Genomic DNA, 27934 nt, shown 5'->3' with positions numbered 1-27934 from the left:
AAAAAAACCACTGTGAAATACAGAAGGGCTGATTAGATACAATATACATCATATACTTTAAACATACTTAATAAACACATTTGTTAGCTGTTTTGACGCTAACTGACTGTTTATAACTGACGGCTAATTTCCGGGGGCGACATCGCCGATAATAATTGAACTCTCATATTCATTTAATCAGTCGATTTTAATATAGAAAATTCATTATCTGGAGAAAATCCCGGTTTATCTGAAAATTCTGAGATAAACCGGCATTATCTGGAAAAATCGAGATAATCCCGGTTTAAATGAGCTTAATGTAAAAAATTGAGATAATCCTAGTTTATCTGAGAAAATCCTGGTTTATCTGAGATAATTTAGGATTATCTATAAAAGTGGTTCAGGCGTGCCATACATAGGTGTTTTTGTTGTTGTTGTTATATTACTTTATATACATCTATTGTTTACATGTGTGTAATAGTAGAATAGTAGAGGGTCTGAATGGGGGGGGGGGGGGGGTCTGTTATTCTGTAAACATTTAATTTTCACCCCTTTTTTCTCTAATCTTCAATAAATAAGTCTATTCTTTAAAAGTGATTTTTTTATGCATTATTCATATTGTTAACATTGTATGTAGAGAGCCTTATTGAAAATTGGTTAAATCCAAATCAGTATTATTATTATTATTATTATTATTATTATTATTATTATTATTATTATTATTATTATTATTATTATTATTATTATTATTATTATTATTATTATTATTCACAAAAGCGTATTTCTAATGTGAATTGGATCGAATTCGCGAATTCGAATCAATTCGTCTATTTCGAATTATAAAAGAAGAGTGTGTAAACGCAATTAGCGAATTCGATCCGCATTCGATTCGAATTCAATTCGAATTAAATGTCCGTGTGAACGACACATACATATAAGATTCGTGTTGCTTATTCTTAAATAGTTGTCATGTGTACCATTGTATGTCTACTTATACGGTTATACCTGTCTTTTTCATTTTTAGCCATGACGTTGTCAGTTTATTTTCGATTTATGAGTTTGACTGTCCCTATGGTATAGTTCGTCCCTCTGTTATATATTCCTAGCAGAAATATTCAAAAGAGCAGACTCATTTGGCGGGTGGGGGAACCTACTAGAAAACTTTTTGGTAGGAATTTTTCATAAATTCCACCTAGCCAAAAGAAACAAAAACAAAGGAAATGCATGGAATATCGAGTGTTAGGACTGGTCATGGTATTTGCAGTTACCACTATCAAAAACTGGCGAAGCCAAAATCAAGTAAATTTTACTTCTTCTAATTTCTCCGTGTGCACGCGTTGTTTTCAAGAATGTACCATATTGTTGGGCGTGCATGTTATTAATATCATGCGGCCTTCACGATTACCGAAATAATAACTACCGATATTTTATTCCAATAATTTTGTAACGTATGATAATCGTAACTGGATTATACGATGGTGGTTACTTGGACATGATAATAGTAACTTATCAGTGATAATCGTAACTTTCTTTATATGTTATATGATGGAGATGGCGACTATACATCGTGTTTGGATATAATTTACTAATAAACATTTTGCTTTGTAGATAGAATCATATTCAAAACAGTGTGGTCCTGGCCATTGATTGACGATCTAAATTATCCCATTGACTGGGACAGATTAGGTGAACGTTTGTCTGTAACGAGATGTAAGGAGATGCTGAAACGTTTTTCATGTTCACATGTTGTTAATGAAAACTTTAATGTTTAAATGGTTCGTTTTCAAGTAAAGATATGAGTATATTCAATGTTTAAAAACATTTTTTCATACTTTTATAAGATTAATATTAAATGTGCAATAATTAATTCTTGTTTATTTAGCAAAACAAACAACAGTTGCATTGTTTATCTAAGAACATTTTACTGCATAAAATAATGTGGGACATTCAGAATTTTTCATATGGGACAATCAGAACTCTAAAATTTTAAAAAGTGGGACAATCGGGAATAAACCACTGACGTAGTTGTACTACGTATTGACGACAAACAATATTCCTACGACTTGTGCCATTTGGGAAATCTAAACAACTTGTCTTTAGAGATTTTCGGCGATTAAATATTTCATACAGTTGTTTTTTGACATCTTAGCCAAAAGCTCAGGGGATAATAAACTACATAAGGATTCCTAATGTGCTGTACTTCCTATGTGCAACTTCAAAACTTTTGGGTGATTCGACGATCATTTAAGGTTTTTTTGGTCATATTTTTTGTAATCCAGAATTAAAAGTATGAAAATACTGTCCAATTAGTTATAAATAACATAATATCCAGCTAGATAATAACAATGGCACGTATTTCAGCATGTATTAGGTAGAACACAAATCTAGTGTGCTCGCATGAGGCAGCTTAACTGCCTAAAAATCATTAGACTGGAGCATAATTCGAAATTGATCTTTCACTTGTCATGATAAAACTATATACCGAATTTCAAATCAATATCTTTAAGCACGAAGAAACAAAAGTGCACACGCTGACATGTCTCGCCTTCTTTACTAATCATTGATATTATGTTGGTAGTCCTAAATATATAAAGGTTTATTACAACTGTCACACAAAGTTAACATTAACCAAGAAAACTAAACATTGACCAATGAAGCATGAAAATGAGGTCAGGGTCAGATGAACCATGCCAGGCAGATGTGTACAGCTAACAATTCTTCCATACAACAAATATAGTAGACCTATTGCATACAGTATAAGAAAAACAAACCAAAACACAAAAACTTAACTATAACCAATGAACCATGCAAATGAGGTCAAGGTCAGATGACATCTGACAGTTGGACATGTACACCTTACAGTCCTTCCATTCACCAAATATACTAGACCTATCGCTTATAGTATCTTAGATATGGACTTGACCACCAAAATTTAAACTGATCCATGAAATGAGGTCGATGTCAAGAGAAAACTGTCTGACGGGCATGACGACCCTGCAAGGTACGCACATACCAAATATAGTTATCCTATTACCTATAATAAGAGAGAATTCAACATTACAAAAAATCTTCTTTTTTTCAAGTAGTCACTGAACAAAGAACAATGAAAATGAGGTCAAGGACATTGGACATGTGACTGACGGACACTTCGTAACATACAGCATCTATATACAAAGTATGAAGCATCCAGGTCTTTCACCTTCTACAATATATTTGCTTTTAAGAAGTGAGCTAACGCTGCCGCCGGATCACTATCCCTATGTCGAGCTTTCTGTGACAAAAGTCGCAGGCTTGACAAAAAAGTATGGAAAATTGACAGATGGACAGACAGACAGAGTGCAAACATTAAGTCTCCACCGTACTGCTTTCTACAATGAGCAAAGCCCACACCGCATAGTCAGCTATTATAGGCCACGATATGACAATTTACAACAATTTAAAACAATTCAAACGAGAAAACAAATATGTAACACATAAGCAAACGACAACCACTGAATTACAGGCTCCTGACTTGGGACAGGCACATACATAAATAATGTGGCGGGGTTATAGGGACCCCCCTAACCTGGGACAGTGGTATAACAGTCCAACATAAGAATTGATCCAGTGGTTTCAGAGAAGATTTTGTGAAAGATTACCAAAAAAAATTGTTAAAAATAACTATAAAGAACTCCTTAACAGGTCAATTGACAGTTTTAGTCATGTGGACCTATTTAAGGATCTTACTTTGCTGAATTTTTTTTGCTGTTTGCAGTTTATCTGCATCTATATTAATATAAAGATAAAAACCAAAAACTGCAAAAAATTCTTAAAATTACTTTTTTTCTAAATTGTTGTCTGATTTATCTGGAAATTGAAAAACAAATATACAAATGTATTCCTGATGAACATTTTTACCCATGTCAGATATACTCTGAATGCTTAAATTTCGGAGATATTATCCAAAAATTTCATTGTACTCCTACGTTCTATTTAAACAATGTTCTGTTTAATGTGTCATTGCTTTTATTATAATTTGACTAATTGATATAGTCTGTTTGTCCATCTGTCGGTCTGACAGTCTGTCCAGCTTCAGGTTAAAGTGTTTGGTTAAAAATTTTGGTCAAGGTTAGCCAGTTGAGATAAAAATTTGTAAGGGTTCCGCGGAACCCAGTGTCTCGCCTACTATTGCTCTAAATCACAGGCTCAACAAAAATGAGGAAAAAAATCAATAAAAATATTCCTCTTGATATTATCTTTTGATTGTAAGAAGCTTCTGTCCAAGTTTGGTAAAAATCTAGGATAGTAAATGAATCTAATAAATGTTTTGAAAACTTTAACTGCAGACTGTATGCAATGTTAACTGGAAGAAAGTCCAAATTTACTTCTGGATACTATCTTATGATCATAAATAAGCTACTGTCCAAGTTAGGTACAAACCCAGGATAGTTTAAGAAAGTAAACTTTAACCACAGAGTGAATGTAATGTTTCCCCGCAGAAAAACTAAGTCCATTTAAAAGTAAATACGGAAAACATGGATTTATTTTTTCACAAAATTTACTTCTGGATACTATCTTATGATCATAAGCAAGCTTCTGTCCAAGTTTTGTACAAACCAAGGATAGTTTAAGAAAGTAATTAAAATTCTAAAAACTTTAACCACAGAGTGAATGTAATGTTTCCCTGCTGAAAAAGAAAAAACTAAGTCCATTTATAAGTAAAATACGGAAAAAATGGAATTTTATTTTTACAAAATTTACTTCTGGATACTATCTTAGGATCATAAACAAGCTTCTGTCCAAGTTTGGTACAAACCAAGGATAGTTTAAGAAAGTTATTAAAATTCTAAAAACTTTAACCACAGAGTGAATGTAATGTTTCCCCGCAGAAAAAACTAAGTCCATTTATAAGTAAAATACGGAAAAAATGGAATTTTATTTTTTCAAAATTTACTTCTGGATACTATCTTATGATCATAAACAAGCTTCGGTCCAAGTTTGGTAGAAATCCAGTATAGTTTAAGAAAGTTATTAAAATTTCAAAAACTTTAACCACAGAGTGAATATTTGTGGACGCCGCCGACGACGACGCCGACGACGACGGAAAGTAGGATCGCTTAGTCTCGCTTTTTCGACTAAAGTCGAAGGCTCGACAAAAATGTTAGCTTTTTATACCTTATATGGGATTTGCATATTGTTAAAGACTGTAATGTAATTTCAACGACAAGGCTGTCAGAGTGACAGCAAACCGGATTTTTCTGCAGAGGTGCAACCCTGAACAGTTGAGCTAGTCTTGACAATACGTTTAAAATTTAAACAACTCTGAATTTGGGTTGTGATTGAATATTTGACACAGCATATGTTTGTGACACAAAATGAATGTGGTCAAAGAACTGAAATTGGACATTAACCTATTATGGTCCAATATCCAAAATCTAAGTACGTTGTTATCATCAGCATATCAAAGAAACCCAAGAAATCAATTTTTGGATGAAATCAAACAAAAGTTTAATTTAGGACCCTTTGGATCCCAACTGTTCCCAAAAATTCGAAATCTGAATATACATTGTATGTTTATTAATATACAATATAAGTTCTTTAAGGAGCTTACTTAAAAAAAAATATATATAGCATTCCAAAAAATAGTGTTTTTTTTTTACAGAATAACAAACCAACCTACCACAAAAATTTACAAACAATTAGCCAAAGAAAAGAAAAAAATAACACAAAAATTTAATTTATCATTAATACAATGTCTTTTATAAATCTATAAAACTTATCTGTAATTATCTTCAAAATGTCTAAAACATAACAGTTACCCTTCCCGAGCACCTGAGATCATCCCTAGTTTTTGGTGGGGTTCGTGTTACTTATTCTTTAGTTGTCTATGTTGTGTCATGTGTACTATTGTTTGTCTTTTTCATTTTTAGCCGTGGCGTTGTCAGTTTATTTTTGATTTATGAATTTGACTATCCCTCTGGTATCTTTCTTCCCTCTTAATTTCTTACTATATTTATACAGTCCTATATAGATTATAGTCACCAGCATTTCAGAAACAGAAAATTTGGAAATAAATCTGTCACTCCAATAGTGTGATAAGCCATTTACTGAAATGCTTCACCAAGGGCAGCCTGATACGACCGCAGCGTTTGAAACCTGAAAAGTTGGGGCAAATATGGTCAAAATTCAAGCTTGATTCTGTCTGAATTAGGATTGTGATCAAATTTCTGACACAAAATAAATGTGATTTAAGATCTTACAAATCTATTGTGCAACTGAAGGTTTAATTTTTCTTCTTGAAACTTTTTTTTTCAATAATTGGAAAAAAAATCCCCCTTACTTCTTGAATCCCTTCTTGGAGCAATTACCCCCAAATGCAATCCCAGCCTTTCCTTTGTAGTATGGAACCTTGTTTTACTATTCTAGAGAGATCCGTACACTCACACACAACTTATTGTCTGGAAACTACAAAAATGCATGTTTTTTGTCCCTTTTTTCCTAAACTGTTGGCACAATAACCCCCCAAAATGAATCTCAACCTTCTTCTTGTAGTATCAAAAAATTTGGTACAATTTCAGAGTAATCATAAAATTGAGAAAGGAAATGGTGAATACGTCAAAGCGACAACCATATACTTATACACAAGTTATTATCCTGAAACTAGAAAGTGCTTTTTTTGGGCCCCTTATTCCAAAACGGTTGGGACCATCATCCCCAAAATCATCCCAACCTTCCTTTTGTGGTAATAAACCTTCTTAAAAAATTCATAGAGATCCATTCACTTAAACTCAAATAATTGTTCGGAAACTAAATGTGTCTTCCTATGACGATGCAGACGATGACATCATACCATTATACGATCCCAAAAAATATTTTGCAGTCGTATAAACACACTTAGTGTAATCAAACTTTTTATACCAGTATATAATTAACAATTTCTGTTCATAGAGAAATAACTGAAGCACATTAGAAGTACAAGTACCACTTTCGGATATTAAAAAGGATGTTAACTCAACAAGAAGATATCTGAAATCATGAAAATTGCAATTGGCCTTCATTTAGTCACAGGAAACAACTTATCTAAATTTGAAAATATTTCTTCCAAGGCTTTTCATGTAATTGAACACACATGCCCGCCAGCCGTATATCCCTAAATCAATAAAAGAACCTTAGTGAGCACGCTCACATACCCCACGTCCCCACATTGTCATTGGAGAAATTAAATAAGTGTAAGGAAAAAAATTGTATAAGAAAAAATATTGAATAATAATTTCCTGTCAATATGCACATCTACATGCATAGTATGTCCTTATTATCTACAAAATTTCATGAAATTCTGTTGTGTGGTTTCAGATGAGTTGAGATGACAAACTGTTGCAGAAGTACATTGAAGCAAATAAGTTCAAAGGGGCATAACTCTTAGAAAAAAAATGAATAAAAATGTCTTGTCGATATGCACATCTACATAGTATGTCCTTATTATCTGAAAAGGTTTCATGAAATTCTGTTGAGTAGTTTCAGAGGAGTTGCGATGACAAACTGTTGCAGTAGTACACTAAAGTAAATAAGTTCAAAGGGGCGTAACTCCTAGAAAAAAAATTGAATCGCAATTTTCCTTCAATATGCACAACTACATAGTATGTCCTTATTAACTGAAAAGGTTTCGTGAAATTCTGTTGTGTGGTTTGAGAGGAGTTGCGATGACAAACTGTTGCAGTAGTACATTAAAGTAAATAAGTTCAAAGGGGCGTATAACTCCTGGGAAAAAAATTGAATCGCAATTTCCCGTTGATATGCACAACTACATAGTATGTCCTTATTATCTGAAAAGGTTTCGTGAAATTCTGTTGTGTGGTTTGAGAGGAGTTGCGATGACAAACTGTTGCAGTAGTACACTAAAGTAAATAAGTTCAAAGGGGCGTAACTCCTAGAAAAAAAATTGAATCGCAATTTCCCGTCGATATGCACAACTACATAGTATGTCCTTATTAACTGAAAAGGTTTCGTGAAATTCTGTTGTGTGGTTTGAGAGGAGTTGCGATGACAAACTGTTGCAGTAGTACATTAAAGTAAATAAGTTCAAAGGGGCGTATAACTCCTGGAAAAAAAATTGAATCGCAATTACCCGTTGATATGCACAACTACATAGTATGTCCTTATTAACTGAAAAGGTTTCGTGAAATTCTGTTGTGTGGTTTGAGAGGAGTTGCGATGACAAACTGTTGCAGTAGTACGTTAAAGTAAATAAGTTCAAAGGGGCATAACTCCTAGAAAAAAAATTGAATCGCAATTTCCCGTCGATATGCACAACTACATAGTATGTCCTTATTATCTGAAAAGGTTTCGTGAAATTCTGTTGAGCGGTTTGAGAGGAGTTGCGATGACAAGAAACAGGACTGACGGACGGACGGACAGACGGACTGACAGACGGACGGACGGGTCAAAAACATTATACCCTCCGCAACTCGTTGCGTGGGGTATAATAACACATTTGTTATTCCAATGAAGTAAGTAGTGTAAATTATCATTTTAATATTTAAAGAGTAAAATGCACTGTTCTCATCACTTTTTAAGGTCACCAACATCATCTATACTATCTTCATCAATCTGAAACAAACAAAAATCAAACATTAAATGTTGTAACTTTCATCTGTAAACAAGAGTGCACACGCTGACATGCCTCGCCATCTTTACTAATCATTGATTTTATGTTGATAGTCCTAAATTTTTTGTATAAAGGTTTCTTGCAACTGTTAAATAAACTTAACATTAGCCAAGAAAACTAAACATCAGAGCAACCATAACAGGCAGGCATGTACAGCTAACAATTCTTCCATACAACAGTTAAAGTTGACCTATTGCTTATAGTTTAAGAAAAACAGACCAAAACACAAAAACTTAAAACTTAGCAATGAACCGTGGAAATGAGGTCAAGGTCAAATAAAACCACTGACATAGATCATAAAATATTTCCATACACCAAATATAGTTGACCTATTGCCTATAGTATTAGAAAAAAAGACCATAACTCAAAAACTTAACTTTGACCACTGAACCATTAAAATGAGATCAAGGTCAGATGACACCTGCCAGCTAGACAAGTACACCTTACAATCATTCCATACACCAAATATAGAAGACCTATTGCATACAGTATAAGAAAAACAGACTAAACACAGAAAACTTAACTTTAACCATTGTACCATGAAATTGAGGTTAACTTCAGATGACACCTGCCAGTTGGACATGTAACACCTTACAGTGTTTGGAATTTTTTCTTGAGTCACATTATAGAAGGGCAGACACGAAAACTACTAAACTTATAGATTGAAATGTTTTCCGTCCGTGGTAATTTTTTAAAAGAAATTGGAGGATATGCATTTTCTACATCCAACTTGAAAGATGCTCATGTCGTCGACCTGATATCTGATTGTTCTGCTTAACTATGTACTAGATAAATTGAACACTTATGCAAATGGTGTTTTTAAAATAAAACACTTCGTTATTGGGAAGAAAATTGTAAATTTGTTTGTTTCTATTAACTTTTATGTTTTTTGTCACTATAGTAAACATTACAGTACACATTTATCTCCTTCTCTAACAAAGAGCTTCGATTCTTTTGTTCTATTTCAACCGGTTTTCCGGCTGTTTAAAGCAGTGTGAGGGAGGAAATCCAACATATTATGTTTGGATTACATTTGGATTATCTCCCTTACACTATTTTAAAATTGTCTCAACTGTCTATTAATGATAGGAAAAGGAAGACATTTAAAAATACCTAGAGAAAAAAGACTATGCACATCCTGTAATACAATGGAGGATGAAGCCCATTTTATTTTATACTGTAAAAAAGTCTCAGCTTTATACAACGGCAGAGGTCGAACCCTAAACAGTTGGGGCAAGTATGGACACAACATTTAAGCTTGATACAGCTCTGAATTTGGATTGTGATTAAATAGTTGACACAACATAGGTTTCTGACACAGAATGAATGTGGTCTAAGAACTTAACCTTAAAAACTTAAAATTTTTAAATTGGACATTTACCTATTATGGTCCAATATCAAAAATCTAAATACATGGTTAGATCCAGCATATCATAGAACCCTAAGAATTCAATTTTTGATGAAATCAAATAATGTTCAATTTTAGACCCTTTAGACCTCAATGTGGACCAATCTGATAACAGGGCACAAATATTAAAAATCTTAATATATGGTTAGATTCAGCTTATTGAAGAACCCCATATATTCAATTTTTGTTGAAATCAAACAAAGTTTAATTTTTGACCCTTTGGACCTAAATGTAGACCAATTTGAAAATGGGACAATACTGTGCAATTGAATATTTCTTGCTATTGCACAAAACTGTGCAATTGAAAATTTCTTGCTATTGCGCAATATTGTGCAGTTAGATATTTCTTGCTGATGCCCAATACTGTGCAATTGAATATTTCTTGCTATTGCACAATACTGTGCAATTGAAGATTTCTTGCTATTGTGCAATACTGTGCAATTGAAAATTTCTTGCTATTGCACAATACTGTGCAATTGAAGATATCTTGCTATGGCGGAATACGGTGCAATTGAAAATTTCTTGCTATGGCACAATACTTTATATAATAATTTTTGACCCCAATTTGGACCTACTTGAAAACTGAGCCCATAATCAACGAGAGGCTGTCAGAGCGACAGCAAACCGGATTTATTAATATTTATCTGTATCCTGGCATTTTTCAATATTACAAGAACCATGAATGATGCACGGTTAAAGTGAAAAGCATCAATATCAAACTTGACGTCCATTTTGTCATCAGTAAGAACATATTAAAATCTGAAAAGCTTTGGTTGATTGGTTCATGAGTAGATGCAACAACATGACTGTGAACACAATTTTTCAATCTTTCAAGAACCCTTACTCTAGAACCGTAAAAGTCAAAATCGTCATTATTAAACTTTACCTTCATTTTGTCGTCAGTAACAACATTTTAAAATTTCAATAGCTTTGGTTAAACGGTTCATGAGTTAATGCCAATTAAGACCAATTTGAAAACAGGACCAAAAATTAACAAGAGGCTCTCAAGAGCCTGAATCGCTCACCTTAATTCTTTTGGTTAAATCTCTCATCAATGATTATTTTGGCTTTTCAATTTATTTAAATGTTCTTTGGATCGTCCTATTTTCTTCAAAAGCCAAAAAAAATAATTGTTTTCTCCTATGTTCTATTTTAGCCATAGGAGCTATGTTTCTTGACATACAAGGAAATAAAATATAAAATTTATATCAGATACTCTGAAACTCATTTAGCCTAAGTTTGGCTGAAATTGATACATCAGTTTCAAAGGAGAAGATTTTTTAAAGTAAGTCAACATGATGAACAAATTGTGAAAAAAGTCTTTAAAGGGCAATAACTCCTTAAGGGGTCAATTGACAATTTGGTCAAATTGACTCATTTGTAGATCTTACTTTGCTGAACATTATTGCTGTTTACAGTTTATCTCTATCTATAATAATATTCAAGATAATAAACAAAAACAACTTTGGATACAATTTACAAACTAGATACCCTAAGGAACATTCAGTTAAAGTTTGGAAGTATTTGGCCCAGAAGTTTCAGAGGAGAAGATTTTTGTAAAAGATTACTAAGATTTACAAAAAATGGTTAAAAATTGACTGTAAAGGGCAATAACTCCTAAAGGGGTTAACTGACCATTTCCGTCATGTTGACTTATTTGTAAATCTTACTTTGCTGAACATTATTGCTGTTTACAGTTTATCTCTATCTATAATAATATTCAAGATAATAACCAAAAACAGCAAAATTTCCTTAATATTACCAATTCAGGGGCAGCAACCCAACAACGGGTTGTCTGATTCATCTGAAAATTTCAGGGCAGATAGATCTTGACCTGATAAACAATATTACGCCATGTCAGATTTGCTCTAAATGCTTTGGTTTTTGAGTTATAAGCCAAAAACTGCATTTGACCCCTATGTTCTATTTTTAGCAATGGCGACCATGTTTGTTGATAGATCAAAACTTCGGATACAGTTTACAAACAAGATACCCTACGGAACATTCAGTTGGAAGTTTGGAAGTTTTGGCCCAGTAATTTAAGAGGAGAAGATTCTTGAAATAGTTTACGACGACAGACAACGACGGACGACGACAGATGACGGACGCCAAGTGATGGCATAAGCTCACTTGGCCCTTCGGGCCAGGTGAGCTAAAAATCTGAATACACAGTTAGGTTTGGTATTTAAAAGAACCCCAATAATTCATTTTTTGATGAAATCAAACAAAGTTTAGTTTTGGACTTTTGTGGTCATAAACCTTGTGTTAAAATTTCATAAATTTCTATAAACTTATACTATAGTTATTGTGCAAAAACCAAGAAAAATGCTTTTTTGGGACCAGTTTTTGGCCCCTAATTCCTAAACTGTTGGAACTAAAACTCCCTAAATCAATCCCAACCTTCCTTTTGTGGTCATAGACCTTATGTTAAAATTTCATAGATTTCTGTTTACTTATACTAAAGTTATTGTGCGAAAACCAAGAAAAATGCTTATTTGGGCCTTTTTTAGCCCCTAATTCCTAAACTGTTGGGACCAAAACACCCTAAATCATTCCCGACTTTCCTTTTATGATCATAAACCTTGTGTTTAAATTTCATAGATTTCTATTTACTTTTACTAAAGTTAGAGTGCGAAAACCAAATGTCTTCAGACGACGACAACGAAGATGAGGCCAATGTGATACCAATATACAACCAAAAAATTTTCAATTTTTGCAGTTGTATAAAAATTAAATATCTTCTTTGCCCATCAACCTCAAAAGAAGTAGAAAGCTTAGGGTCCTATTTTGAACAGGCATTAGAACTGAGGTCAGGGGACTCTTAATTTATTTATAAAATATATTTATATATCATATAGATAGATTGTTTTGCTTTTTTTGTTTTTATGGTTCTGATTGTTAAAATGTATTTTGTGTAAGTTTTATATTGTTTGTCACAAACTTATTGTTCAGAGTTTATAAGACAATAAATATTTGAATTTGAATTTGAATTGAATTGAATTAACCAAGAAACCCGGTTTTCCCTCTTTTTGGCCAATAATTAAACTGTTAGAACCATAACCCCCAAAATCAATCTCAACCTTCCTTTAATAGTAATAAACCTTGTGTTGAAATTTTATTGATTTCTATTTAATTAAGTTATCCGGAAACCATCTATTAATGGACGATGCCTACAACACAACGAAATGTGATACCAATATACTTACTGTAAGGTTGTATAAAAACTTCATTGCTGTCCTGTTTGTAACCTTACAATCATCTTGAACTTCTCAATATCTTTGAAGGGGTCTTCAAACATAATTTTTGAAAATAAAAAAATATTACAACAAACTCCTTGTTTACCTGGGGCCATTTCTCAGGAAGGAAGTCAAACAGATCATCTTTAACATCTCCTTGTATTTCTATTTCATCTTCTCCTTGTATTGATGACCCACATGAAAACTTTTTAGAAAATGCTTTACTTGCATCTTTTAAATCTATATCTGAAAAGAAAAAAAAGCTCAATGCAAATGATTATTTATAAAATAATTATCAACCTACTTATGCAGATTAAACCAACATTTAATCCTAGCCGTAGGTTATCTATGATTGGCTTAGAGATCATGTCAAACAATACACTTTGAGAGGCATCCAAAATTTTAAATTAAAGTTAGCCTTTTCAATCATCACTTTAAAAGTGCAACAAAATATTAAAAATAAAGAATTAAACCCTGATTAACACTCATAAGTTTTTTCCCTCAAGATATTGGCTATTGTTTGGTAAACACTTCTTTATAGAAGCTGATCCTATTTGAAGACACACTCATTTGTCTCCCTGTCTTCAGTTTTAGAATATTGAATATACATGACCTAGTGCAACTAGAAACAAATATCACCAACACCACAAAATAGAATACATCTTTATATTTTTTTAACAACAGCAATCAGTGGTTTTCATTTGAAAGCTTTCCAACTATCTATAATTTTTTTCCAAGTACTTTTTTCAAGTATTTTTTACTTGAAGAAAGAGCATAAAATTTGGTCAATTTTTCACTTCAAACCTTTATTTTCAAAGGGTACCAAGTGGACAATATTAGTTACATAGTGTGTTAGTGACCTAATATGATATATGCAGGGTCAGTAAATTCCATATAGCTCTCACCCATAGGGAATTTACTTAACATGTATATATCATATTAGGTCACTAGCACACTATGTAACAAATTTATCTTACCGACTATCTTTATTTGTTGAATTTAGACTAAAGTTGTCTTATTAGCTTTCATAATACATCTTCTTATTTCTGTATTAAAGTGTTCAAGTGTTCAATTTTAAGAACCTTCTTCAATTGGTCTGCACTAAACAACTAATGTAAACGATAAATATTTATTATCAACAACCTTGATATCAACAATATTAATCAGAACTTTAATAGTTTTAAATAATCAAACAGTTCCCAAGTCGTAAATCCACAACTAACCGTGTATTGAAATAAGCCCCGCCTCCCTAATAACCTAATATTGAATATACACGGTCTCCACGAGGTCGCTTTTAACCAATCATATTCCTAGAAATGTATAAGAGGTAAGATAAGTAGGCAACCTGAACAATAGTTCAAAATGATGTTATGATGGTATGACAAAATGGCAGCAGTACAGACATAGGTAACACTAAATACAAAAGCTACTTGAGGAAGAACTTACCATAAGTAGCTAAACCCATAACAATTGTAACCATTTTCTTCTTTCCTCTCTTTGCTGTGCCTATTCGAACACCCTGTGGTTCTGTTTTTTTCTTTGCTTTCATTTGTCCTTTTCCACCTCTTTTTTGTCTTTTTTTCTCTGCATCTCCCTCCCCACCCTCCTCTTCATCTGAAAACATACATGTAAAGAACTTGATTTAAAGATAGTTGTATTCATTTTCAAACGAATTATTCTAAATAAGGACTGTTCTAGACTGACATGTGTTGAGAACATTATGATTTGTACTTAATTTTATAAAAATTTAATTAAAAACACTGTAGCTACTTCCCAACAAACACAAAACACATTCAATTACATGTAGAACAGCTCAAATATCTACGAGCCCATATGCAATATCCATTTTAGGTGGCAGTAAAGAGTACAAGTAATGTTTTCCCAATTTTTCTGTTCCTATCATACATGTCATATATTTGGACATACATTTTTTTGTATATGATGGTTAGTTTAAAATCTCTTTTGCTCTCTTCACTTTTAGTCTACAATAAGGGCAAAATTGATTACAGAACATACTCAAGTTCTTGTTAACTTATGCATATCATGTTTATATTTTCAGGCAAATTCCTGATATCAATAAAATGCTTCGCTGAGCGCAGCCTGATACAACCACAGAGGTTGAACCCTGAACAGTTGGGCCAAATTTGCACACAATATTCAAGCTTGATACTGTCTGAATTTGGATTTTTATCAATTTTTTGACATAATACAGGTTTCTGATACAAAACAACTATCAAGATCATTCAAATCTATTGTGCAATACTGTGCAATTAAAGATTTCTTCTTGAAACTTAAGAAAAATTTTGAAAAAAAAATTGAACCCTGTTCAACTTTTTGAATCTCCCCTTGAAGCAATTACCCCCACACTTGATTCTTGCCTTTCCTTTGTAGTATGGAACCTTGTAGTACAATTTCATACACTTAAACACAAGTTATTATCTGGAAACTAGATATATAAAATTGAGAAAGGAAATGGGGAATGTGTCACAGCAACAACAACCCAACCATAGAGCAGACAACAGCCGAAAACCAATGGGTCTTCATGGTAGCAAGAAACTCCTGCACCCAGAGGTGTCCTTCAGCTGGCCCCTAATCAAATATGCATACTAATTCAGTGATAATGGACGTCATATGTATGCTCATTTTTGGCCCTATTTTGCCTCCTTTTTCCTGCATATATGGGGCAATAACCCCCAAATTTAATCCCAGCCTTCCTTTTGTAATATGGAACCTTGTGGTACAATGTCAGACAGATCCATACTCTTACATACAAGTTATTGTCCAGAAACTACAAAAGTGCTTGTTTTTTGGCCTCTTTTTGACCCTTAATTCTTAACTGTTGGCAACATAACACCCAAAATGATCCAAACCTTCAACTTGTGGTATTTAACATTGTGGAACAATTTCAGAGAAATTGAAATACTTATTTTCCTGAAAGTAGAAAAATTCTTGTTTTAGACCCCTAATGCCTAAACGGTTGGGACCATCATCCCCAAAATCAATCCCAACCTTCCTTTTGTGGTATTGAACTTCTTATTAAATTTCAAAGATATACATTCACATAAACTAAAGTTAATGTCCTGAAAACAATGTGTTGTTGTTTATACTTTTTGAAGTCATAAAACACATTATTCGTCAATGCAGATTAATCCTCTATCCAAAATTCCTAAATCTGCTTTGATCAAAAACAAATAACAAAAAAGAATTACATCTGCTGTCAACATATCAAAAAGTGCCATCATTAGAAGAAGAGATGAGCTTTTTATTTTCTATGTTTAAGTTAACAAATGATCTCCTATAAAAGAAATCAGTTAACCTGTTTCCATCCTGTCCTTCACATTGTTTGACCCTAGGCTTGTACAAGATATCAAATTGACAAATAATATAAATGACATTGACTTTTTGTAATGTATGGCACGTTTTCAAATCTTTTAAAGATAATATGTTCTGAATTGTGAAAGTGAACATATTAGTCAATAACAAACTTGACCTTTATTTTTATCATCAGTAACAATATATATATAGTAAAAGGGGGGGGGGGGGGAATAAAATCACAAAAATACTGAACTCCGAGGAAAGTGCCCAATCAAATGGCAAAATCAATCAAACGAATGGACAACAACTGTCATATTACCGACTTTGTAAAGGCATTTTCAATTGTAGAAAATGGTGAAATGAACCTGGTTTTATAGTATAGACCTCTCACTTGTATGACAGTTGCATGAATGCATTGGCTAAACAGAGAGCCATCTTTCAATATATCAAAGACCATAATTCAGGAACACAAAAAGTGAAAATTGGCAATACTGAAATTGACTTCAAATTTTGTTATTAGTAGCAACAAATTAAAATTAAAAAGCAATCTTTGTAAGGTTTATAATTTATTGCATGGAAACATTCATATTTTACAATCTAAAAATGGTCATAACTCAGAGACAATTGTCAATATCAAACTTGGCCTCCATTCTTTCCATCAGAAAAAACATACATACATGTAAATATGCATTAACTTTTAGTTAGTTATCCTCTTCCTAGAGATGATGAAGAGCTTCACATATTGTATATGTTGTGTGCATGTAATTATTTTGTATTCAGGAGTTGGTCATGAAGACATACTCAAAACTTATAAAGAATCAAGTTGACAATTTGGTAATAATTCAGCATAAATTTACCAGGATTTTCATCTGATGTGTGAACAGTGTACTTTGATCACGTCGCTCTAAAACCACTCTAGTAGCTCACTTCCGCAGACTTTAATTATATACACAATTCACCATAATTTTGAAGACTATGGATATCTCTTTTGTTGCAAATATTTCTTTGTTTAATTTAAACATTTGATTTTCCTCAAATATAATCATGATAATTACTCATGATATAACCTTAAGTAAATTTCAAACAGATTTTATACTATCACTGTCCAAACCTTTTATACTCATGAGCCTTTCAAATTCTTCTGGAAGATTTTTCTCCAACCATTTCTTGCATTTTTCATAATTTGGATAGTATTCACAATACTGAAAGTAAAAAAAACACTAAAAAAAACCTAGTCTTTTATTCTATACAAGTTTATCATGTAATTATGATAATACACTAATTGTGTAAGACCCTCATGGGTAGTCAATGTCTTTCAAAACACTAGTAGTGTGTTTAAAATATTCCAGAATAGATGTATGTATAATTAAAATTTTCTTAACAAGTTGCTAGCTTTTTGTCAGTCCTTTTTTCTTATAATTAAGATTCAACTATTCAAGAATAATAAAATAACTGAGTTCCAATGTCACGGGTATTGTTAATATGTTATCTGATCAAGGTACAAGGACAATAACTAAATAAACCAATCCTTCACAGTGTACAGTAAAGATTCAATTTTAAGGCGAAATTGGCAATAAAATCAAACTCATGTTTTGAAAATTTTGTTTTCACTGATCATGACTATTAAAACCTTAATTTTGACATTCAAATAGTTTTAAAGATTTACATCATATAAAATGAAAATTTTATTTAATATCAAGTTGATGTGACCACAATCTGGTCCGAGAACACAATTAATTCGTAGTGCATTTCTTTTAGAACATAAATAAAAATAAAAAAAATCCCACCTGCGCTTTCTCAATGAAATTTTTACAGTGTGTTGTACTACTTTTGGGACAAATTATATCAAAATTATAGAAAATTTCATCGCCTCTAACTCAAAATATGGACAATTTTGTGTTTAGGGTGTCTTGAAATCTTTTGACAGCTTCCGAAGTGCTAATTTTTAACCTTTTTCAGCTGGACCAAATCACTACTTTCCTGTAAAATTCTGGACCCAAATTTTTTTACAGTGTAATTTCACCCCCCTACTTACAATTTGAGGCATTAAACATGGAGAAATAAATTTGGAAGGGGTATAAAAATTATTGGCAAGTAACCCACTGTTAACACTAGGGACTATATTCGTGAACAACGAAAATCAAGGACGACAATTGTGGTCTCGGACCTAATAGGATAGAAAGAGTTGACAAATCTTAAAAAAACTTGGTATGACCAAAGCTTAATAAATTATAACACTGCTTGCAAAGTTTCATAACAATAGGATATATATTATAGACAATATGTTAAATTCTATACTCATCTTTGCGCGTTAAATTTTGACGTTAAAATTGAATAATTTCAACTATCAACATTTTGGGCTTTGAAAATTAAAATATTGCAAAAAAATACTTTTTAAATGCTCTAATATATCATTTGTTATGTACTTAAAGCAATAGAGTACTCATTTGATTTATCAGACTTAGCATAATTATTCAAAAGTCAAATTTATATCAGCCTGGGCCTAAAAATTGAGGTTTTTCAATGAAAGGGGGCCTTACATGAAGATGTAATATTTTCCAGCAATTTTAAATTTGTGAACCTTTTTGGTTATAAATAATCCTTACATATGTATTGAATGTACTTGAAATGGATAGAAAAGTCACAAATAACATATCATATTAGTTTAAAAGGGTCTTAAGCCAAGTAAGACTGGAAAAAAAATAAGGGTAAATTTAGGCCGTGCCACATATTTACATTAAAAAATGCATATTGAGGCTATAAGAAATAAAAAATTGTGTCTTTTTTATCATTTCTATACTCATGTGCCATGATACAACAAATCTGGGCACAAAAAGGCTCTTGCAATTAACCTTTCTTACAGACAGTATGGTTTGATACAAAGATTTTTGCCTTTTTAATGAAAAACTTGAATGCAATTTTAGTCTCAACAGGCTTATATTTAAACCACTTGCTATCCTACAGAAGAAAAGAAAGATATCATGTGAGATGGAACAGGTACAATAGACATTGTAAAGTGCTTTTGATACAAATTTAGTGAGGTCTTTATTGTGGACTTCAAATTTTATGTACCAAGAACCCCACTTTTGACTTCATCCAAACAGGGCGTTAGACAAGGGTCATTTATACAACACATTTTGTACATATTGTCTGAGATAATCTTCTTTTCTGTATATTCTGAGTTCATAAACAAGTAAAAGAACTAGATAATGGCATAGAAACACAAGTATTGTCACATGAAAACCTGTCAGATAGAAAGTCAGGATGCCATGTATGCATAAATATTGAAAAAGCCTTAAAATGCCTATTTTGACCATAAAATGCCAAAATTGGTCATTTTTGCAGTAATTCTATAAAATAAAAGTTTAAATCCTTTAGTTTCAAGCTATTTGACTTATTGACACCACCAAATCATTTAGGGAAGTTGCCAAAGTACAGATTCTATATTTACAGACTTCACCTCTTAGGTCCGAGAACACAATTAATTCGTAGTGCATTTCTTTTAGAACATAAATAAAAATAAAAAAAATCCCACCTGCGCTTTCTCAATGAAATTTTTACAGTGTGTTGTACTACTTTTGGGACAAATTATATCAAAATTATAGAAAACTTCATCGCCTCTAACTCAAAATATGGACAATTTTGTGTTTAGGGTGTCTTGAAATCTTTTGACAGCTTCCGAAGTGCTAATTTTTAACCTTTTTCAGCTGGACCAAATCACTACTTTCCTGTAAAATTCTGGACCCAAATTTTTTTACAGTGTAATTTCACCCCCCTACTTACAATTTGAGGCATTAAACATGGAGAAATAAATTTGGAAGGGGTATAAAAATTATTGGCAAGTAACCCACTGTTAACACTAGGGACTATATTCGTGAACAACCAAAATCAAGGACGACAATTGTGGTCTCGGACCATCTACTGGTAAACTGCCTTAAACCAAATCTTTAACGTCATGATAAAATCATCATATGACCAAGTTCATAATTAAATATATATATATAGTCAGGGATCTCACTAGGAATTTTTCATGGTGAGTCCTGGGACTCATCACTTTTAGAAATGGTGAGTCCCAAAAGATTTTGATGAGTCCAGGATGCATGTATTTTTTTGGTGTCATAATATAATGAAATATGACGAAATACAACTTAAACAATGCGTGTTGGGTTGGTAGTTTTTATTAAATCAATAAAAATTATGACCTCTTAATAGTTATTGTTCAAAATTTATACATGTAACAGACTTCTTTCTGAGTCTGTCATATTCTGTCATATTCTTGATATGGGGCCACATTGAAAAAAATGTTGGTTTGTCAAAGCCAGAGTTCCATAAAATAGATTTTTTGTACATTTGGTTGAATAATTTAAGTTTGGAATGTTGTGTGTGTCAACAATTTTTAAATGATTTCAGTTGTCGTTTGCTTTTAATTAAGTGAATTAGTAATTTCAACATCCTTTGGTTGCTATGTAAAAATGGTATATTGTTATGTATATTGTTAAAAACTTCATTATTTCTCAGGTTGTGAGTAGAAATGTACAGTAACAAATTTTCTTTTGTTGTTGCAGTTTAGTTGTCCGTAATTCCTGCAAGTTAAAAGATTTTGCTTTAGATAATTTTGCATGTACTGTCGTCAAATATTCTCTTAGAATAATTTCGGTACAAGAGCATGTATCTTAGTTCCTTTAAACTTGTATCCCTTAATTCTCAATTTGAAATGATAGTACATATGCATTTAGCTAGGTTATATGGTATATTGACTCTAGTGTGTTTAGGATGACATGATGTAAAAAGCAGATATTGTTTGGCCCCTAATTCCTACATGTTTGGGGCAATTAACCCCAAACTCAATCACTGCCTTCCCTTTGTAATATGGAACCTTGTCATGCTTGTGGTACAATGTCAGAGAGATCCATACACTTACACACAAGTTAATGTCTGGGAATTAGAAAAATGTTTGTTTTTGGAACTTAATTCCTAAATTGTTGACCCCAAAACCCCTAAAATCAAACCAATCCTTCTGCTTTATTAAACATTGTAGTACAATTTCAGAGCAATCAAAATACTTATACAGAAGTTATTATCCTGAAACTAGAAAAATGCTTGTTTTGGGCCCCTTATTCCTTCATGGTTGAAATCAATCCCAACCTTCAATTTGTGGTTTCAAACCATCATAAAATATTTCATAGAGATTCATTTACCTAAGTTATTGTCTGGAAACCAATGTCTTCAGACGACGATGTCGACGATGCAGACGACAACATCATACAGTGTACATGTGCCATTTTACGATCAAAAAAATAAATACTAAGATGTCAATTTGTATTTGGAGCTTATTATCGTTTACTTTTCTGCATTGGCTAGAGGTATAGGGGAGGGTTGAGATCTCACAAACATGTTTAACCCCGCCACATTTTTGCGCCTGTCCCAAGTCAAGAGCTTCTAGCCTTTGATAGTTTTGTATTATTTTAACTGTTAGTTTCTTGTGTACAATTTGGAGTTTAGTATGGTGTCCATTATCACTGAACTAGTATATATGTATATGTTTAGGGGCCAGCTGAAGGATGCCTCCAGGTGGGGGAATTTCTTGCTGCATTGAAGATCTGTTGGTGACGTTCTGCTGTTGTCTGCTCTATGGTCAGGTTTTTGTCTCTTTGATACATTCCCTAATTTCATTCTCCAATTTATCATAGACTACATGTACATTTGCTTATACACACCAGGATTTTATAATATTTCTGAAGACTTTCCCTAATTTAAATAATAACATACTGGGATTTTAAATCCATATATTTCTCATTATTTACCAACCATAAGACATGTAGATCAGTTTTATACTATGTCAATAGCCTGTCATCTGTTGCAATATGCATTCAGGACATAATTAAAAACATTTGCCTTAATTATGATTAAACTAAGTACTAAATAGGACCACTTTTCTTATTGCAAAATTTAATGTTTTATTGCTAACATGTCCTTTAATGTATCTCAATGTATGTAGGACTGACCCTTTATAATGAAAAGGATGTTGACAATCAGAAATAAGCAAGTTTCACATTTCTGCTGAAATTTTGAAATCTTTAACCCTTAAACTAGATACCATTGAGATGGGAGCCATCTCTGTGGGCCCCGCTGTCAATAACGTGGGGTAAATAAGTTGTATGGATAATCTGATATGAAGCATTATTCGAAGTCTCATGTGTGATTTTATTCTAAGATTTTAAGTTAAAACTGATAAATATTCTCAACTTACTTTCATAGTATAATAGTGATATGACTGCATGATGTGAACTCATTGTTGACTACTTTAAGGTGACTTCTGGATATATGGATTGATGTTTGAACAATATGTTGAAAGGTGCTGCCCAATTGATATTTGTCACATATTTTTAGAATTATGCCTTCAATATATTATGACCCACCAAGTATAAGTATGAAATATTAACGGTTCTCGAGAGGTAGAGCGGACACAATTTGGTAAGAACAACGAACGGATGGACAGACTGACGGACTGACCTTTGACCTAGGATGCATACATTTTGAGACATTCTCTGGTGTTGGTTAATATATATGTTAAGTTGAAAATGTTTGTCAGGTATAAAGTATGAAATAATAACAGCTGACCTCTCAAAATATAGTGTGGATCAAATTTGTTAGCGATGGACAGACCAACAGATAGACAGACCTTTGAACTAGGAAGTTGTACATACATCATGAAACACCCTCTGGTGTTGGTTAAAATGGATGTCAAGTATAATATTTGAAATCATAATGGTTCTCAAGATATAGAGCGGACACGATCTTCACCACAGGACACGGAGTTGTCAACTGAAACCAAAGTTTTTTTACTTTGACCTTTGACCGAGGAAGTTGTACATTCATCATGACACGCTCTCTGGTGGTGGTTAAAATGGATGTCAAGTATAAACTTTGAAATTATAACGGTTATCTAGATATGGAGCGGACACGATCTTCACCACAGGACACGGGGTTGTCAACTGAAACCAAAGTTTTTGACCTTGACCTTTGACCTAGGAAGTTGTACATACATCATGACACACCCTCTAGTTTTGGTTAAAATGGATGTCAAGTATAAACTTTGAAATCATAATGTACATACATCATGACACTCCCGCTGGTGGTGGTTAATAAACATGTAAAGTATAAAGTATGAAATCATAATGGTTCTCTAGATATGGAGCGGACACAAAGTTAAAGTGTTACGGACGGATGGACGGACAGACTGATCACTATAGGGCGACCCGCCTAAAGGCGGGACCCTAATTAACATACTCACTTCTAATGGCATAGTGCATTCTGAAAAATAAAGAAACAAAAGAGTCACATAAGAGTTGTGACTGTGCCAAGATGACTTATTTCAGATATGATACAAAATAAGTTAAAATTGGTAAAAAGACAGCCTGTACATGCTGTATGAGCCAAAAGCTGAAAACGCAATTACAGATGTGTATGGCTTTGTTTGTATATTGCTGATCATTTTAAGGGTGACAGTTCCTGTCTATCTATATAGATGTTTTACAATGTTTTAGGATGTGGCAGTTGCATATATATGATATGTTCTATAATTTTGCTTGTGAGATGTTAACATCAATTCTCTGTAATAAATTAATGGACCAAATATGAAAATTTTTGGCCAGATTATTTGTACAAAATGATAAATTGTACACAACATATACATATGATGTCACGTGGTTTCCATGGCAACCAGACTATTCAGAATTTTTTTATTGATTAATTTTTTCGATAACTTTTTTTTAAAGTTGAAATGGTCCAAACTAACCATGCTAACAGTCAAATTAAAAAAATACAATTGTTTTTCGCATTATAACTTTAGTATAAGTAAATAGAAATCGATAAAATTTCAACATAAGGTTTATGACCACAAATGAAAGGTTGGGATTGATTTAGGGAGTTTTGGTCCTAACAGTTTAGGAATTAGGGACCTAAAAAAGGTCCCAAATAAGCATTTTTCTTGGTTTTCGCACAATAACTTTAGTATAAGTAAATAGAAATCAATTAAATTTTAACACAAGGTATATGTTGGATTTGATTTTTGGAGTTTTTGTCTGAACAGTTTAGGAATTAGGGACCAAAAGGGTTCAAAATTAAACTTTGTTCGATTTCATCAAAAAATGAATTATTTGGGTTCTTTGATATATGCCAAATCTAACCGTGTATTTAGATTCTTATTTTTTGGTTCTGCTTTCAAATTGGTCTACATTAACATGATTAAGGTCAAAGTATCCAAAATTAAACTTAGTTTGATTTTCACAAAAAGGACTTAAGGATACAGGTCTGGTTCATCAAAGAATAAGTCAACAACAGAATCATTCTCTGATTGACTAGTAATTCCTAAAATGTTAAATGAAAACAAAACAAATAATCCTACTATCTATGAGAGCCTAATGTCAAAGGTCTCTGATATGATTTGCATAGACAGACAGATGAGATGGATGGAGACCATCGTGGGCATGACATTGAACAATAACAACCAGATGCTCCCCAGGGCACAGCTTTATACTACGGCAGAGGTTGAACCCTGAACGGTTGGGGAAAGTATGGATACAACATTCAAGCTGGATTCAGCTCTAAATTTGGATTGTGATTAAATAGTTGACACAGCATAGGTTTCTGACACAGAATGAATGTGGTCTAATGAACTTCAATTTTTTTTCTCACTTTGAGCAATTTACTATGCTGTTGAATATTAATCCTCTCAATAAAATGTTTGAAGAAATTTCCTTTTTTTTTTATGAAATCTGAATGAGAAAATTGACCCACCCCCCTTTTGTTTTCACATCCCCCTTTCCCTTATTCCAAAACTGATCTCAATTCAAATTTCTAATGGAGTTTGCAACAATAACTGCTCATTAAAATACATCATAAAATATCAAAATGTAAAAAAAAGTGCTTGTTATCACTGAATGGTAAAGATTGTTTTGATTTATCAGTTGGTAGTAAAAGTGAAAATACATTGTATAAAACAATGATTTAAGTTGATTCAACTACTATTCTGGACAAAGAAAGATAACTCAAATTTTCAAAGAATATTGAAAATATCTTGCTATTGCACAAATATTTATTCTGGACAAAGAAAAATAACTCCAATTGAAAATTGATTGCTATTGCACAATATTGTGCAATTTGATATTTTGTGCTATTGCGCAATACTGTCAATTGATGATTTCTTGCTATTGAACAATACTGTGCAATTGAAAATTTCTTACTATTGCACAATACTGTACAATTGATTATTTCTTGCTATTGCTGAATACTGTGCAATTGAAAATTTCTTGCCATTGCACAATACTTTATATAATATTTTTGAATCCTGATTTGGACAAACTTGAAAACTTTGCCCATTATCAAAAATATAACTACATGTTTAGATTCAGCATATCAAAGAAGCCCAAGAATTTATTTTTTGTTAAAACCAAACTTAGTTTAATTTTGGACCCTTTGAACCTTAATTAAGACCAATTTGAAAACGGGACCAAAAATTAAGAATCTACTAACACAGTTAGATTTGGCATATCAAAGAACCCCAATTATTTAATTTTAGATGAAATGAAACAAAGTTTAATTTTGGACCCCGATCTGGACCAACTTGAAGACTCGGCCAATAATAAAAAATCTAATCTAAGTACATTTTTAGATTCAGCATATCAAAGAACCCCAAGGATTCAATTTTTGTTAAAATCAAACTAAGTTTAATTTTGGACCCTTTGGACCTTAATGTAGACCAATTTGAAAACAGAACCAAAAAATAAGAATCTACATACACAGTTAGATTCTGCATATCAAAGAACCCCAATTATTCAATTTTTTAATGAAAAAAAACAAAGTTTAGTTTTGGACCCTTAGGGCCCCTTTTTCCCAAACTTTTGGGACCAAAACTCCCAAAAACAATCCCAACCCTCCTTTTATGGACATAAAACTTGTGTTTAAATTTCATAGATTTCTATTTACTTATACCTGTATACTAAGGTTATAATGGTGCGAAACCAAGAATAATGCTTATTTGGGCCCTTTTTTGGCCCCTTATTCATAAACAGTTAAAACAAAAACTCCCAAATTATATCCCAACCTGCCTTTTGTGGTCATAAACCTTGTGTCAAAATTTCATTGATTTCTATTTACTTAAACTAATGTTTTAGTGCAAAAACCAAGAAAATGCTTATTTGGGCCCTTTTTGGCCCCTAATTCCTAAAGTGTTGGGACCCAAACTCCCAAAATCAATCCCAACCTTCCTTTTGTGGTCATAAACCTTGAGTTTAAATTTCATAGATTTCTATTCACTTTTACTAAAGTTACAGTGCGAAAACTAAAAGTATTCCGATGACAACGCCAACGTGATAGCAATATACGACCAAAAAATTAAATTTTTGCGGTCGTATAAAAAGTAGGTGTTCATGGTGTTTGACAGATTGGAAAATAGATCATACATTACAAAAAAATCACTGTCCAGCAGGTCAATCTGGTATAGCTGCTGATCAAATATAAAATATTTTTTCCCATACTACCTGAGAAAAGTGAGATAGAATTATTTGTTGAAAGAACAGACAAAGTGAATGCAGCTATACACCACTCCTAGAGCAATGTAGAGTGAATTATAATATTTGCATATAACATACCTCCACAATAGAAAATCTGTATTGGATATGTTACACCAGGCTGTGGACAAGCCAATGGCAGAAATTTGCTATTTCCACAAGTCTCTGTATCTGCTGCTGCCATTCCTTTCAACAACAAGATTCTTTAATGCGTGGAACCCTAAAATATATATACAACACATACAGTCAGGGTTGTACAAGTTATTTTTAATTACTTGAAGAAGTAATATTAATATACTTATAAACATGATATAAGTAAATTTGTAGGATACTTAAAATATAAGTAAATTTCTAGGATACTTATACAAGTGAGTTTTATTTACTTGTATAGGTAAAAAAACAAGTGAAACTGTGAGATACTGCTCACTGATGATACCCCCGCCGCCAGTGGATAATATTAATAGTGTAAAAATATGCAAGTGTTCCGTAAACAGGAAGTTGTTGAGTGATGAATCTGAAAACATATCACACAGTATAGCTGACTTATATGAATCCTGAAACCAAATTTCAGAAATCCTTGTATTGTAGTTCCTGAGAAAAATGTGACGAAAATTTTCAACTTGGCTATCATGTGTAAAATCAGATAAGTGTTCGGTAAACAGGAAGTTGTCAAGAGATCAATCATCACATGGTATAGCTGACTTAGATAAACCCTGAAACAAAATTTCAGAAATCCTTGTATTATAGTTCCTCAGAAAAATGTGACGAAAAATATTCATGG

General features: G+C 32.5%; 1 protein-coding gene across 1 annotated transcript in view; it reads right to left on the bottom strand.

Moving 5' to 3' along the window:
- Positions 1–8470: 8470 nt before the first annotated feature.
- Positions 8471–27934, bottom strand: part of LOC134681040 (density-regulated protein homolog) — a 36116-nt gene continuing 16652 nt past the window's right edge. The window contains exons 2-7 of the mRNA XM_063540422.1: positions 27235–27373; positions 23877–23896; positions 17694–17784; positions 14714–14881; positions 13374–13513; positions 8471–8565 (exon numbers count right to left, since the gene is read on the bottom strand). Coding sequence (XP_063396492.1) covers positions 8521–8565; positions 13374–13513; positions 14714–14881; positions 17694–17784; positions 23877–23896; positions 27235–27337 — 567 coding nt within the window. The 5' untranslated portion in view covers positions 27338–27373 and the 3' untranslated portion in view covers positions 8471–8520. The remainder of the gene's footprint in view (positions 8566–13373; positions 13514–14713; positions 14882–17693; positions 17785–23876; positions 23897–27234; positions 27374–27934) is intronic.

The sequence above is a fragment of the Mytilus trossulus genome, chromosome 8 (assembly GCF_036588685.1).
Source record: "Mytilus trossulus isolate FHL-02 chromosome 8, PNRI_Mtr1.1.1.hap1, whole genome shotgun sequence".
Taxonomy (NCBI): Eukaryota; Metazoa; Mollusca; class Bivalvia; order Mytilida; family Mytilidae; genus Mytilus; species Mytilus trossulus.
This window is presented reverse-complemented; position numbering and strand designations above follow the sequence as displayed.